The following is a 15,823-nucleotide window of genomic DNA, read 5'->3' as shown; positions in this document are numbered from 1 at the left end:
CCCTGTGCTAAAACAGACAGCACTTCTTTTCTGTAGCAGCTGATTGAGCTGAATGCTGGAGTACTCTCTCTGGCTTTCTACAAAATATTCCTGTAACGCCACATTCAGTTTCTATATATAATTGTAGTTGCTTAAAATTTTCAAATATAAAATAAACTTGATTTTTCAAGTTTTTGAATCTTAAAACATCAAAGTAGTTAATCTACTCAAGATTCCAACCATCCTGATTCTAATTACTGCCCGTTAAAATTCCTAATGAACAAAAGCTTATCATGAAGTACATATTATTTGTGAACATTTGTCATTCAAATATACTTCAACCTAAGTATAGATCATGCTCTCTTCATTACTGTTTCCTTTCTTTTAGCATACCTTCCTATGATTTTGTTTTGGTTCATCACATGAAATGGTCAGTGTTATCACAAACTGTTAATTCAAACAATTTATGTGTATTAATTAACTGTATGTTGAAGTACTTCTTTAATGTAATTACATTTCAATTGAGATAGTTTTATATAAGATTTAAAATTGTGTTGCCATATCCTATTGCTATTTACCGGTGTACTTACTATAATATATGACGAAGGAAATAAAATACTGTTTAAACCAACCTAAGTATAGCCCACACTGGTAACAACAGAAAGTGACCACTTGGTTTTACTAACGGTTGCTTGTAATTTAAGAGAACACCTGTCACAAATTTGATTAAACAATGTAACCCCTTACCCCTGTAAAGGTTGGAGGTTACAAATCAGCTAACTATGTATCTAATGTAATTTACTCCATGACTGAACTTACAAATCAAGCTTTGCACTTTACAATAGTGCCTATTTATGTACTTTATCTGGCTGCTACAAAATAAAAATAAAACTTATCTGTTGATTGTGTATATAGCTACCACCAGGCTAAAAATAACACCATTGTTATAAAACAGAAAAAAACAGCAGCTGGCTTGAATTGTCATATATATTTTTTTCAAAAAAAGTACCCAGTACATCACTGTAGTTGAAAATAGAATTTGATGCTGTTTAGGATATTAGAAATGTGTTTGCTATGATGCGAATGGCAATGCCTGTTCAGATTCAGTTTATGCAAAGGCAACCTTTAGTGTACGTGTGTTTGTACTACTTGCATCCAAATAAATGAAGAACAGTATATACAATGTAATTTAAATGCCAGACCATGTTTTCAAAGCAAGAATCTCAAGCTTTAGCAGCAATCAGGTGATTTTTATGCAACAAACAATAAATTTGTGTCCTATGATGTGATCAACATGTGATTTCATTGAAGTTTCATCATTATATGCCAGACTGCCAGATCTCTTCAAAGAAAATATGTTTTGTGTGTGTAATATTGCAGGTAAATTGAGTATCTAATGGTTGCCTGCTACAGGTAACTAAGTATTCTCTATATACTTGTCTCATGATCTTGGTCTATTTATCAAAATCTCCTTAAACATCACGCATGATAACTGATACAAGTACAATACAAGTAAACACCTATCCTTGAGTCCTAGTACAACACTTGTAAACACCTATCCTTGAGTCCTACTACAATACAAGTAAACATCTACCCTTGAGATCTAGTACAATACATGTAAACACCTATCCCTGAGTCCTAGTACAATACATGTAAACACCTATCCTTGAGTCCTAGTACAATACAAGTAAACACCTATCTTTGAGTCCTAGTACAATACAAGTAAACACCCATTCTTGAGTCCTAGTACAATACAAGTAAACACCTATACTTGAGTCCTAGTACAATACATGTAAACACCTATCCTTGAGTCCTAGTACAATACAAGTAAACACATATCCTTGAGTCCTAGTACAACACAAAGTCCTAGTACAATACAAGTAAACACATTTCCTTGAGTCCTAGTACAACACAAGTTAACACCTATCCGTGAGTCATAGTACAACACTTGTAAACACCTATCCTTGAGTCCTACTACAATACAAGTAAACAGCTAGCCGTGAGGCCTAGTACAATACATGTAAACACCTATCCCTGAGTCCTAGTACAATACATGTAAACACCTATCCCTGAGTCCTAGTACAATACATGTAAATACCTATCCTTGAGTCCTAGTACAACACAAGTAAACACCCATCTTTGAGTGCTAGTACAATACAAGTAAACACCCATTCTTGAGTCCTAGTACAACACAAGTAAACCCCTATCCTTGAGTCCTAGTACAATACAAGTAAACACCTATCATTGAGTCCTAGTACAATACATGTAAACACCTATCCCTGAGTCCTAGTACAATACATGTAAATACCTATCCTTGAGTCCTAGTACAACACAAGTAAACCCCTATCCTTGAGTCCTAGTACAATACAAGTAAACACATTTCCTTGAGTCCTAGTACAACACAAGTTAACACCTATCCTTGAGTCATAGTACAACACTTGTAAACATCTATCCTTGAGTCCTACTACAATACAAGTAAACATCTATCCTTGAGTCCTAGTACAATACATGTAAACACCTATCCCTGAGTCCTAGTACAATACATGTAAACACCTATCCCTGAGTCCTAGTACAATACATGTAAACACCTATCCCTGAGTCCTAGTACAATACATGTAAACACCTATCATTGAGTCCTAGTACAATACAAGTAAACACCTATCCTTGAGTCCTAGTACAATACAAGTAAACACCCATCCTTGAGTCCTAGTACAATACAAGTAAACACCTATCATTGAGTCCTAGTACAATACATGTAAACACCCATCCTTGAGTCCTAGTACAACACAAGTAAACACCCATCTTTGAGTCCTAGTACAATACAAGTAAACACCCATCCTTGAGTCCTAGTACAACACAAGTTAACACCTATCCTTGAGTCATAGTACAACACTTGTAAACATCTATCCTTGAGTCCTACTACAATACAAGTAAACATCTATCCTTGAGTCCTAGTACAATACATGTAAACACCTATCATTGAGTCCTAGTACAATACATGTAAACACCCATCCTTGAGTCCTAGTACAACACAAAGTCCTAGTACAATACAAGTAAACACCTATCATTGAGTCCTAGTACAATACATGTAAACACCTATCCCTGAGTCCTAGTACAATACATGTAAACACCTATCCTTGAGTCCTAGTACAACACAAGTAAACACCCATCTTTGAGTGCTAGTACAGTACAAGTAAACACCCATCCTTGAGTCCTAGTACAACACAAGTAAACACCTATCCTTGAGTCCTAGTACAATACAAGTAAACACCCATTCTTGAGTCCTAGTACAATACATGTAAACACCTATCCTTGAGTCATAGTACAATACAAGTAAACACCTATCATTGAGTCCTAGTACAATACATGTAAACAACCATCCTTGAGTCCTAGTACAACACAAGTTAACACCTATCCTTGAGTCCTAGTACAATACAAGTAAACACATTTCCTTGAGTCCTAGTACAACACAAGTAAACACCCATCTTTGAGTCCTAGTACAACACAAGTAAACACCTATCCTTGAGTCCTAGTACAATACAAGTAAACACCTATTCTTGAGTCCTAGTACAACAAAAGTAAACACCCATCTTTGAGTCCTAGTACGGCACAAGTAAACACCTATCCTTGAGTCCTAGTACAATACAAGTAAACACCTATTCTTGAGTCCTAATACAATACAAGTAAACACCCATCCTTGAGTCCTAGTACAACACAAGTGGATACATGATGGAGTGAGAGGTTTCACTGTTTCCTGTTTTTTTTATAGGAGCTCCACTCTACATGTTGATGTGTTTAATGACTACTTATCTACACTGCTTATGCCTCAAACTTTCTCCATAGCTTTCACCTGTCGGGTTCTAAAGATATTGTGTTTGATAAATCATCATGCCCCTAACACAACTCAACCCCCTCCCCACCACCACACACACACACACACACACACTATTGCTTTGATTTGTTATACCTACCACTATATAATTCAGTAGATCTGTGTGCATTAGGTAGGTTCACTTAAACAACAAAAACATCATAACTTGATTCACTGACAGTCTCCTACTACTATCTATGTTAGAAATTTTCTGCAAAAAGAATTTGGACATTTTTCAAAATCTTTTTTTTATGGTATTTCAAAGAACTCAAAAAAAAAATGACTCAGCCTTTTTCTTGAAGCGGTTTGATCAGTTTGCTTGGACATATGTTTCCATGCTTGCTATGTATACAGTGTAAAGGTTTTTAGGAAAACTACTAAGCTCTGATATTTCAAATTAACTAAACCCAATATAATATATTCTCTGCATTTTTGTGGCTATGCTTATAAAACTAGGATTCAGAACAGGTAGCCAAGTACAGGATTCACACAAAATAAATAATGCTTGAAATTTGGGTTATATTATCCAGTTTCAAATTCTCCATTCATAACAAACCCTTTCTTCATGTTTATGTATGGGAGCTGAGGTGCAATGGGACTATTGCAAACGTCTTTAAAAATTGTTGGAATAAGGGCAAATGATTAAATCAATACAATCTTTGGTACTGATGAAGCATAGAAAAAAAAGCTTCACAACTAATGACAGGTAGGGGACCAAGTGTTGCGTGACTTACGTCAATATCTAACTTCAGGTGAAAACAGTCCTGAAACTGTTCTCAATCAATAATCTTAAGCCTTGTAGTCTTATGCAGTAAAATATCTCAATTACCCTGTGAATATATTTATGTGATGTACTGGAGACTTGATTTACAGTGAGAATAAAATATTATGAGTGATATATGTCAAAGATCGATTGTCATATGACGAGGAGAGAAGTAACTAGGATTCAAATACTCTGGCCTGAAATTGTTTTCAAATAAGTTCTAGCTTATATCTGTTGTGACATGCAGAAACCCATAAAAATTGAAAATTAACTAACTCAACTTAAATAAACATAACAATAAACCGTCACAAGTTTGGAGACATTTTTCTCCCACAACGTTCAGATATTATTTCTAGAAAACCATTTGTTCCTCTTAGGAATACATTATTTCTGTTTCCGGTCAGAGAAAAAATTGCCATGATATATAGAGGCATGGAAGCTAAGTCTAGTGGTAGGACGCCGGGCTTGTGACATAAGGGTTGCGGGTTCAAGTCACGGCACGGCACTGTGTTGTATCTTTGAGGAAGATACTTGACTATGTTTGCTCCAGTTTACTCAGCTGTTGCAAAGGCCGTATAAGGTATATAAGAACCTCAAATTATTAGTTTTTATTATTATCACAATGGAATATGACGTTGCAAAGTGTTGTTCGGTGATGTCACAATTTAAAGATTGACCAATAAAATCACGTCCAGGGTGTTACCAACTAGTGAGTAACCATAAAATGTTAACCAACTCCTAGCAGGTTAACCCAATGAGTTTGAGAGAGGAAACTTATGGTATCTGCAGTAGACACTTTTGGTGTTAACAGGGACGTGAGGAAACTTATAGTAACTGCAGTAGACACTTTTGGTGTTTACAGGGATGTAAGGAAACTTATAGTATCTGCAGTAGACACTTTTGGTGTTTACAGGGACGTAAGGAAACTTATAGTATCTGCAGTAGACACTTTTGGTGTTTACAGGAACGTGAGGAAACTTGTAGTAACTGCAGTAGACACTTTTGGTGTTTACAGGGACGTGTGGAAACCTATAGTAACTGCAGTCGACACTTTTGGTGTTTACAGGGACGTGAGGAAACCTATAGTATCTGCAGTAGACACTTTTGGTGTTAACAGGAACGTGAGGAAACTTGTAGTAACTGCAGTAGACACTTTTGGTGTTTACAGGAACATGTAGAAACCTGTAGTATCTGCAGTAGACACTTTTGGTGTTTACAGAAACGTGAGGCAACTTGTATTAACTGCAGTAAACACTTTTGGTGTTTACAGTAATTTGAGGAAACTTGTAGAAACTGCAGTAGACACTTTTGGTGTTTACAGGAACGTGTAGAAACCTTTAGTATCTGCAGTAGACAATTTTGGTGTTTACAGGGACGTGAGGAAACTTATAGTATCTGCAGTAGGCACTTTTGGTGTTTACAGGAATGTGAGGAAACTTGTAGAAACTGCAGTAGTCACTTTTGGTGTTTACAGGAACGTGTGGAAACCTATAGTATCTGCAGTAGACACTTTTGGTGTTTACAGGAATGTAAGGAAACTTGCAGAAACTGCAGTAGACACTTTTGGTGTTTACAGGAATGTGAGGAAACTTGTAGAAACTGCGGTAGACACTTTTGGTGTTTACAGGAACGTGTGGAAACCTGTAGTATCTGCAGTAGACACTTTTGGTGTTTACAGGGACGTGAGGAAACTTATAGTATCGGCAGTAGACACTTTTGGTGTTTACAGGAACGTGTGGAAACCTATAGTATCTGCAGGAGACACTTTTGGTGTTTACAGGAATGTAAGCAAACTTGTAGAAACTGCAGTAGACACTTTTGGTGTTTACAGGAATGTGTGGAAACCTATAGTAACTGCAGTCGACACTTTTGGTGTTTACAGGAACGTGAGGAAACTTGTAGTAACTGCAGTAGACACTTTTGGTGTTTACAGGAACATGTAGAAACCTGTAGTATCTGCAGTAGACACTTTTGGTGTTTACAGGAACGTGTAGAAACCTGTAGTAACTGCAGTAGACACTTTTGGTGTTTACAGGAACGTGTAGAAACCTGTAGTAACTGCAGTAGACACTTTTGGTGTTTACAGGAACGTGTAGAAACCTGTAGTATCTGCAGTAGACACTTTTGGTGTTTACAGGAACGTGAGGCAACTTGTATTAACTGCAGTAAACACTTTTGGTGTTTACAGGAATTTGAGGAAACTTGTAGAAACTGCAGTAGACGCTTTTGGTGTTTACAGGAACGTGTAGAAACCTATAGTATCTGCAGTAGACACTTTTGGTGTTTACAGGGACATGAGGAAACTTATAGTATCTGCAGTAGACACTTTTGGTGTTTACAGGAACGTGTGGAAACCTATAGTAACTGCAGTAGACACTTATGGTGTTTACAGGGACATGAGTAAACTTATAGTATCTGCAGGAGACACTTTTGGGGTTTACAGGAATGTAAGGAAAAGTGTAGAAACTGCAGTAGACACTTTTGGTGTTTACAGGAACGTGTGGACACCTATAGTATCTGCAGTAGACACTTTTGGTGTTTACAGGGACGTGAGGAAACTTATAGTATCTGCAGTAGACACTTTTGGTGTTTACAGGAATGTGAGGAAACTTGTAGAAACTGCAGTAGACACTTTTGGTGTTTACAGTAACGTGTGGAAACCTATAGTATCTGCAGTAGACACTTTTGGTGTTTTTAAGAATGTGAGGAAACTTGTAGAAACTGCAGTAGACACTTTTGGTGTTTACAGGAACGTGTGGAAACCTATAGTAACTGCAGCCAACACTTTTGGTGTTTACAGGAACGTGAGGAAACTTGTAGTAACTGCAGTAGACACTTTTCGTGTTTACAGGGACGTGAGGAAACCTATAGTAACTGCAGTAGACACTTTTTGTGTTTACAGGGCAGTAGACACTTTTGGTGTTTACAGGGACGTGAAAAGTAAGACCTTACATAAAGCTAATGGCACAAATACTAGTAAGTGCAGATGCACTTGTATTTTTCGTTGTAAGCAAAGAAATGAAATGCCAGGTAACATTTTGGAGCTTAAAATCGTATCATACGACTACAATAAAGACCTTACTGTATGTTTCAAACACTCAAAGTAAATCTACCACCATGGCAATCCTAATATCAGAAACATAATGGAGCCATAATGTAATAATGATTTCTCTGCTGCTTAATTACTTTTTCATTACCTGTGCAAGTGTATCGGTTATGCTAAACAAGTATGGTTGGAGAATGTAAGGCCAATGACTACGGTACAGTACACAATGGATTAGGCTGTAGACAGACTACAAACAGCTAACCCAATATACACTGACAACACGTGCAGTTTCCACTAAAATTGTTGACTTGACAGCCTTTTACACATGATAAACCTTTACTTACCCATTCATTAGCTAAAGAGCTGAATGAATAAAGGGCTACTTGCGATGCTGTGTCAAGAATTTCTGTAATATACGGATCTCTCTGCTGCAGAGCAGCTAAATTCATCCGGCCTTCCGCCATATTCCAGAAATCAAATAGCTCCGCACTAAAAGTGTATGCGGAGTAAAGAATGAAACTTGATAATATTATAAAATTCACAAACGTGTACATAACTATGATTGATTTTATTTAGTTCGAAATCAATACTTGAAATTGATTAACAGTGTCTTGTTTTGATATAGACCAATATTTTATGAAGCGAGCTAAAAATAGAACAGGAGCACTGAAAACCGGTCAAGCGTTACGGTTTCTTTCACGCTAAGCCGACGTCTATGTAATCGGGTCTTCTGTGCATCGTTCTACACAGACGACGAGGATGAGAGCGGAGTGACCACTCCAGGAAATTATCGTTATTGTTGGATTTTAAAACCATTCAATAAAATGGTGAAAATCTGGAATTTACGAGCAAGATGCCCGGATGCAGCATCATGAGCAGCAAGCAAAAATGGACGAAATTTGTGTATTGTAGCGAGAAATTAATCGGACTTTCCCCTCCAAATTAAGCCAACAATGGCCTCTCAAGGTCCAGGTAAGCTATTTTCTTAGCCAGAAATTATAACCCTCTGTTGGAGTGATGTGAGCTTTTTCGTTTTAAGGATATAGCAATCGTCTGCTGCTGCTGATCGAGCAACAGTCCAGTGCAACAATAAGGAGAAAAATTAAATATGGCTTCGTCTATCGTTGTGAACCAAAATGTTGCTGAGGCAGAATTTGTGATGATGCTCTTCTCCGAATCTACTCATATTTCATATTTTTCTATGCATACATTATAAATAAGATCGTAACGTTTTAATCCCGTCATGTATTCAATGGATTTAATTCTATTTTTTGTAAAGGCCGTTTACACAGCTGATTACAGCGGCCCGATTACAGTATGGTTATAATACTGTCGGATGAGAGACTGCTCTTGTTACGATCCGTGGCAGGAATTATGTTTTGGTTTATTAATATATATCTAATTCATCCTCCTAACCATTATACATATTCATACAGTATTCAGAGCATTCATCAAATTTAATTAAAATAGTAAAACAATGTGAACTAGAACACTGTGTATTACATTGTGTATTGGAACTAACTGTGTAAGCTTGAATAATGAATAGATGTAAACTGTACACGCAAGTGTTTACTATAAGAAATTTAGTATTTAGTATCACTCTCAGTCTGATTTAGCTTATTACAAATTTATAGTTACATTGAATATAATTTATAGGACCAAAGTTCAAAAACATTAGCATAATGATAATGCTGTACATATATCCGCTATATTTGTAATGTAAAGTAGATGTATTGGTACATAATTGCGTGAAATATTTGTTAAAAGTCTATAAAAGATTCTTTCAAATTTGAAAGTTTTCCATTACAAAATAAAAGGTCTAATATAGTTTCTTTGATAGATACTTATGTAAGTAACATATATGCATGCACTATCTTTTTAACTCTTGAGTATCATTTTGGTAAAATGGCCAAATAAAAAAATATTATGTTTCAGGTAACATGAGTACGATGTGTTATTGTAGCCCGTTGCTTTCTTCGGGTTTGTTTTGTTAAATTGTTTATGTATGAACTGAAAAAAAGTAGGATAGGTTGTACAGGATTTATTTTTTTCACCATTTTTTAAAAGATTTTTTTGTTCCAAAAATAGCCTAACATATTTTTAGGTCTTTGAAATAATAATATGGGATTTAAATTTGGTTTTGATTCCTGCTTTTGAAGTAGAGAGGGTATACATACAGTTGCCTTGGTTTTTTTTGTTCATTAGTTTGTTTTCACCGGGTGGACAAGTAATCCCGACACTTAAATGGAGTGTGTTGGAGTAAGATAAAATTGTTATAGTCAAGGTAAATATGGTAGGGTCACAGTCGGGGTACCTGAAACATGCATGTATCTGTTTGGTCTTACGTCAGGGGCCTGATTAAGCATTTGGGGAAATCCAACCAGACATACAAATCCAATGTTTATTAAAGCTTAGTTACTTTTAACTCCAGAATCTTTAGCATTGATAGTGGACTGGAGCTGTATAAGATGAAGATTTTGATGAGCATGCATGATGATATGATGTTTGATTTGAGAAATTTGAACAAGAATGAGAAAACTGATACCAAACACAATTTTTCCTATGGGTCTGAATTAACATTGGCATTTGTACAAATTTAAATGTACAGTGTAATCAGCATACAAACTTTCAAAGACAATATCCAGTATTTTGTTATTATTTCTGTGAACTTGTGAATCTGAAAGAACTATGCTTGTACTTCTACAGTTCTTAAAATTTAAGAAGTTACAACTCTAATATTTTGAGTTGAAGAGTTTTTGAGAAAATAAATAAATTCACCAGCGCATATATACCTACTCAAAGCTTTTTAATATGACTGATGTATATTAGGAGAAACAAGCAATACTTTAATGCTGGCCTAGTTCGGTAGTTGTGTTTGAAATCATGACAGGTCAATTTAGCCACTAGGTAGATGTTGACTTGGCAGATAGAGAGATCTACCTGTGTGATTATTACCTGTGATCTTCTGGTATAAAGGTCAAATACCAACAGTAGTAATGCAATTACTGGCTACTCTGTCCTGTATACAGTCTAGTAGCTATATAGGATGGTGTTATTTGTGTGCCAGTATCTCTGTAGTTGTGGTTTTGAATTGTGTATATTGGGTAGAGGTTTTGAATTGTGTGTGGTACATATGGGTAAATTCATTATATATCAGTTTTTGTCTTGTTGGCCATCACTATGATGGTTGATGTCAAAGCCTAATGTGGATCTATATTAGACTAGTACATAATGTTATGGGTCAAAACACTATAACACACTACTGTGGATCTACATACTAGAATCAGTGTTTTTTCTTCCATAAGTTTACAGCAGCTCGTTGCTTCACGAATAGGGAAAATACAGCATTATTTTAATTGTAATTGGGAAGATATTCGTCAGTCAACATTTTTTTTTGAAAGGGGAAGCATGCGCAGCCTGTATTTGGCTGTAAAACTAGGCCAAAATAATCACTGATAATGTTAAAGTAGTTAAAAAAAAGTAGTTCCTCAGTTACAGAGTATAAAACAACAGTTTAGGAAACTGCTTTTATTAGAAAATATATATAACCTGAGGATTAATTTGTTGAGTAATTTTAGAACTGTGTATACATAAGTACAGTGTATGTGGGATGTTTTACCTGTACAGAATTAGGTACAAAGCGTGTTCTGTAGAAGCTATGCAGACAATTCGAGCTGTACAATGGGAACAAGAGATGGGTAGTTACAAATATTTGTGGTACAGCCTTGGTTCACACAGTGTCTGACATAAGGTAACGGGTAATGCATCTTCTTGTTATCAGTCCTTGCTCACCAGTGCCAGGGGAAAGGGATCCCAATGCAAGTACCTCATGTAATTGAAGACAGATTGTGGTTCATGTTCCCCGTTGTACTACTGTGCTGGGACCCTGTGTCATTAGTATGACACTACAAGCTACCTATACAGGAGCTGGTTCTGTATTTGTTGTTTGCCTACTTTATCATCAATATACAGGCAGCTTCCCCTAGCAAAAAAAAGGGCCTTATTTTCTGAAATGAAGAAATACAAGGAACAATAACATCATCTTCCTAATTTCAATTAAAATAATGCTATATTTTCCTTGTTCGTGATGCAACAGGCTGCTGTAAAATTTAGGTAAAAAAAATCCCCAAAACTGTATACAAATTATTGTAACCCGAATCAATGTTCTTCAAAATATCAAAAGAAACCTTCACCTAAAATAGTAATCTGTTACTTTTGTTTGTTACATGGAAAATATATATGTTCTAAAGTAGTACATGTACGTGCAGTTCACTGTTTAATTAATTCTGCTTTTGAGTTTATGATTTATGTTAATTGATGTTATATGTTAAGAAGTAGAGAAAGGAAATGTTTGGTGCTTCAGGCTCTTTCTAATTTGTCATTGTGGAGCTGTTGGATGGTGAAATAATGCCTATTTATAAAATATTCACTGATATAGCTGTCAGTTTTCTCATTAAATGATGGCCTGATTGCATACCTGATTAATTTTGTATTGAAGTAAAACATTGCAGGAGATTCCATTGCCATTGGCCTTGTGAGATAGGTTTTATATAAATATGACTTGTTGCATTGCATGCTTCAGGTTCCAGCTTTTATAAAGGATAGCACAACCACTAGTAATCAGGAACAAGTGTATATATGTACAAGTAATTGATTTACATTGTACATGTCTGGAATATATATATGAATATCATTGATTGTTGGTTGCACATACCAAGTTCATTTGGTTATATGTCATTTGCTTATTACATTACTGATGGATTTTTCTTGGTCTGTGTCAAGATTATTTGAAAGTTAAATTATTATCACTGTACATGTACTGTGTCTGACACTTTTGTTATTTCTTGTCAATGTTTCAACCTTTGTTTTCCCAACAGATATATTAAAGTTATAATGAAGAAAATGTTATCAGTGACTAAATTCATGTGATTGTCTGCTGGACTTCTAAAATCTGGCAAAGTCCTATAAAATCCCATCTAATTTTCATAGTAACTATTGAAAACATTCATTAGTCCTAACATAGAATGTTCTACAATGTATCGACACTCTGCCATATACCCCTGAAGTTTCCTAATGAACTATTCCAACCTTTGAATTGGAAGGGTTCAAATGTGTCTTTAGAGGTGAATGAGTTAAAACAAGCATTGCTACAATCAGGATGTATATATATATGCATGTATAATTTATATACATCTGCTCATTATAATTTGTGTAAAGAATACTATAATGGCAAAAGTAGAAAGATTTACACTGAGCTGACTTACTGTTCATTTTCTGTCACCTGGAAAGTTTGATGACTTTTTGACAGTTTGATATCAATAACGGTAAAATAAATGATAATTTCTTGAAAATGACAAATTACCTGTTTATATTTATAACCACTACATATACATTTATACTGAAATTTATGCTTTTTTATCAATATGACAATTCCATTCAAATCTTGTATTTCAGTTATCTATATTTAGGTGTAGATCAATGTTCATTATATTTTTCGATCTGTTAGATAAATAACAACTGTATCTTCACTTTAGTGAGGATTAAGTAAATGTCAATGTCCCCAGTAGTGATGGTATAGAGTTGGTAGTGATTTTGCGATACATGTAGAGTGACTGATTAAAGTGATGTCTATCAAATATCACACACATTCATCATGCAATTGGGATTGCTCATGTTTAAGTTGTTTATGTTATTCACGCATCAATATTACGTACAGTTGTGTGATTGCACAATGCACCAAGATCAGTGTGTGCAGACTGTCTGCACATGCTGTCCACAACAGGATGATTTAACAATCAATCGCCCCGTTGTATGATAAAACATGCACAAATGTGCAATATGGTATTAAGATCGGTTGATGAATGTTATGGAATGAAAAAAATGCAGAAGGCTCGAGTGAAATAAGGAACATTGTATGCATACATATTTTCTATCTGATCGGTAGATTTTTAAATTTTTCAATGCATCCTACACATCATTACAACGACTGTAAAACTGTCAATAATGGGGTTATACTGTCGGGTTCAGAAGTAGTGAATTGCATTTAATCGTCGATTAAAGTTCATCGATGGTTTGACAGTTATATCAAAGCACAACTGGACCTTACCTGTGTTAGTTGTGGCTGTTATGCTTGGTGTTGAAATTTCACACTTCTTTCACGGTTGACTAGCTATAGAGGTGATACAGAAATGTACCAGTTACCTGGTAAATCACAGGTAACTGGTCAAAGGTTATATGTAAACTTTTATATCTTTCTGATTACTTGCTTCTCATTTCTTTGTAATTTAGTTTATGTTAATTATTGGCATTAAAATTCAATAAATTCAATCAAACATGAATATGATGGACAATAACCCCTGTGGCAGTAAACTTTTTGACCTGCATTGTTGGAGGCCAGAGATAACTGTTAGTCAGTACAAGATGTTAGTTGGCATGTCAAATTCCAGCCTGGGGTTCAATATATGGTGTAGAAATTACATGTAGTACCCCCATACACTCTTGAAACTCGTTAAATCTATACCCTAATTTGCTCCAAGGGGTTCTAATTATAAACCCAAACTTTTAGTTAATAGCCACATTGAATTTCAAATTGTACATGTGTTATGGAAATGTAACATTTTTTGTAGACCTGTTAAATATTTAGAATCTTCAAACAACTTTATGTTCATGATACAAGTTTTTGATTTGTCTTGATTTTCTATTCAAATAATAATTCAACTTTACAGTAAATTTCATGCATGCCATAACTTTCCGGTGCAAAATAGTGGGATCAGTGATTTTTTTAATTTACATTTTGCTTTGATGATATCATTTGTACTTGTAGTATTCTAGTTGAACATTATACTTTGGACAAACTGAATCCATGTTTAGAACTATAATTTGTATGTACTGAGATGTAGTAATCTGTTTGACTATGGAATTAAATTATGTCACATGTTCCCCACAATACCTGTCCTACCTGTGTACATAATGTACTTTACTACCCAGCTCGGCTGTTACTGATTGTCATGGCCAGCCTATATCTATATAATACAGAAGTCACTTCACTGTTGACAATATTGATTATTGATGCTATAGTAGTTTACTGATGTAAACATCGATAACGAACATCTGTATTGATTGCATTGTGTGCCTCATGTCCGTACTGCTGTCCACAATCCTATTGGCTGAGAACCTTGATCCAATAAAAACAGATTGAATCAATCGATATATTAAGTCGTTAACTTAGATATCTTGACCCAAGTTTTCCTACACAACGTTATAGATATTTCCTTTCTAAAGTATGAAGCCAAAGTAGAAAATATCCTGTTTCAGTTTAGCCAATATCTGACCTGATTTTTGTGTTCAATGGAGATTTTATGCCCATATATAGACTATTAATGTGATGTTAAAAACTTACCTACATGTACATACCTTAATATTTTTTCTCAACACAGATTATTAACATGATGCCTGGATATCAGGAAGGAAATAGTTGGGGAATACAATTACAGCTATCATAGTTGTTTCAAAGGTGTTAGCTAGGGAACAGTTGTTTTGGATCATAAATCATATAATATTTAATATCTGCATATTGACTCCAATCACTCCTTCCAATCTTGTTAAGGGGAGGGGGACCGCAGTGCAGTATACAATTACTAGGTCACTATGACCTAATTTTTAGGTATATGTTTTTCCGAGATAAATACCTATCAAAGCTTTATCACACATACTAGCTTCAATAATAGGCGATGGACATTCTTATGATATTGCCAACAGCCTCATTTTAAAAACTATATTATGATATTTTCTATTAACTGATGGTTACAGTAATATAATATCCAGTTGATTTAGAAATTCTATGGAACATTTTCTTATGATCATGAATATACATAGAGAAAACTGTTAAATGCAAAATAAGTAATTAGTTGTTCATGCCAGAGATATAAAAACAGGACACCCCTAGACATATGGTATATTTACGGTATGCTTACCCAGACATGGTCTCCTTTTACTAACCATGTATAGCCTTGCTGGAATAAAAGCCTATTGCTATTTTACTTCCTTTTTATTCAGAAAGAAAATTAAATGGCAATTTTCTTTCCAAAATTTGTGAATAAAATGTAAATTTCAATTTATCAAATAGCGAGATATCTTTCAATTTGGAGATAAAGCAGCCATCTCC

General features: G+C 35.1%; 2 protein-coding genes across 7 annotated transcripts in view; one reads left to right on the top strand and one right to left on the bottom strand.

Annotated features, from left to right (window-relative positions):
- LOC110461244 (mRNA-decapping enzyme 1B-like) overlaps positions 1–8,123 on the bottom strand; it is a 132,411-nt gene extending 124,288 nt beyond the window's left edge. Inside the window, exon 1 of the mRNA XM_021514640.1 lies at positions 8,004–8,123. Coding sequence (XP_021370315.1) covers positions 8,004–8,123 — 120 coding nt within the window. The remainder of the gene's footprint in view (positions 1–8,003) is intronic.
- A 228-nt stretch (positions 8,124–8,351) lies between these two features.
- Positions 8,352–15,823, top strand: part of LOC110461243 (muscle calcium channel subunit alpha-1-like) — a 153,769-nt gene continuing 146,297 nt past the window's right edge. For all 6 annotated transcript variants that reach the window (XM_021514637.1, XM_021514636.1, XM_021514634.1 and 3 more), the window contains exon 1: positions 8,352–8,631. In XM_021514637.1, coding sequence (XP_021370312.1) covers positions 8,613–8,631 — 19 coding nt within the window. In that variant the 5' untranslated portion in view covers positions 8,352–8,612. The remainder of the gene's footprint in view (positions 8,632–15,823) is intronic.

This window comes from Mizuhopecten yessoensis, unplaced genomic scaffold (genome assembly GCF_002113885.1).
Source record: "Mizuhopecten yessoensis strain PY_sf001 unplaced genomic scaffold, ASM211388v2 scaffold10591, whole genome shotgun sequence".
NCBI lineage: Eukaryota > Metazoa > Mollusca > Bivalvia > Pectinida > Pectinidae > Mizuhopecten > Mizuhopecten yessoensis.
The sequence above is the reverse complement of the archived record's forward strand: the minus strand, read 5'-3'. Positions and strand labels throughout refer to the sequence as shown.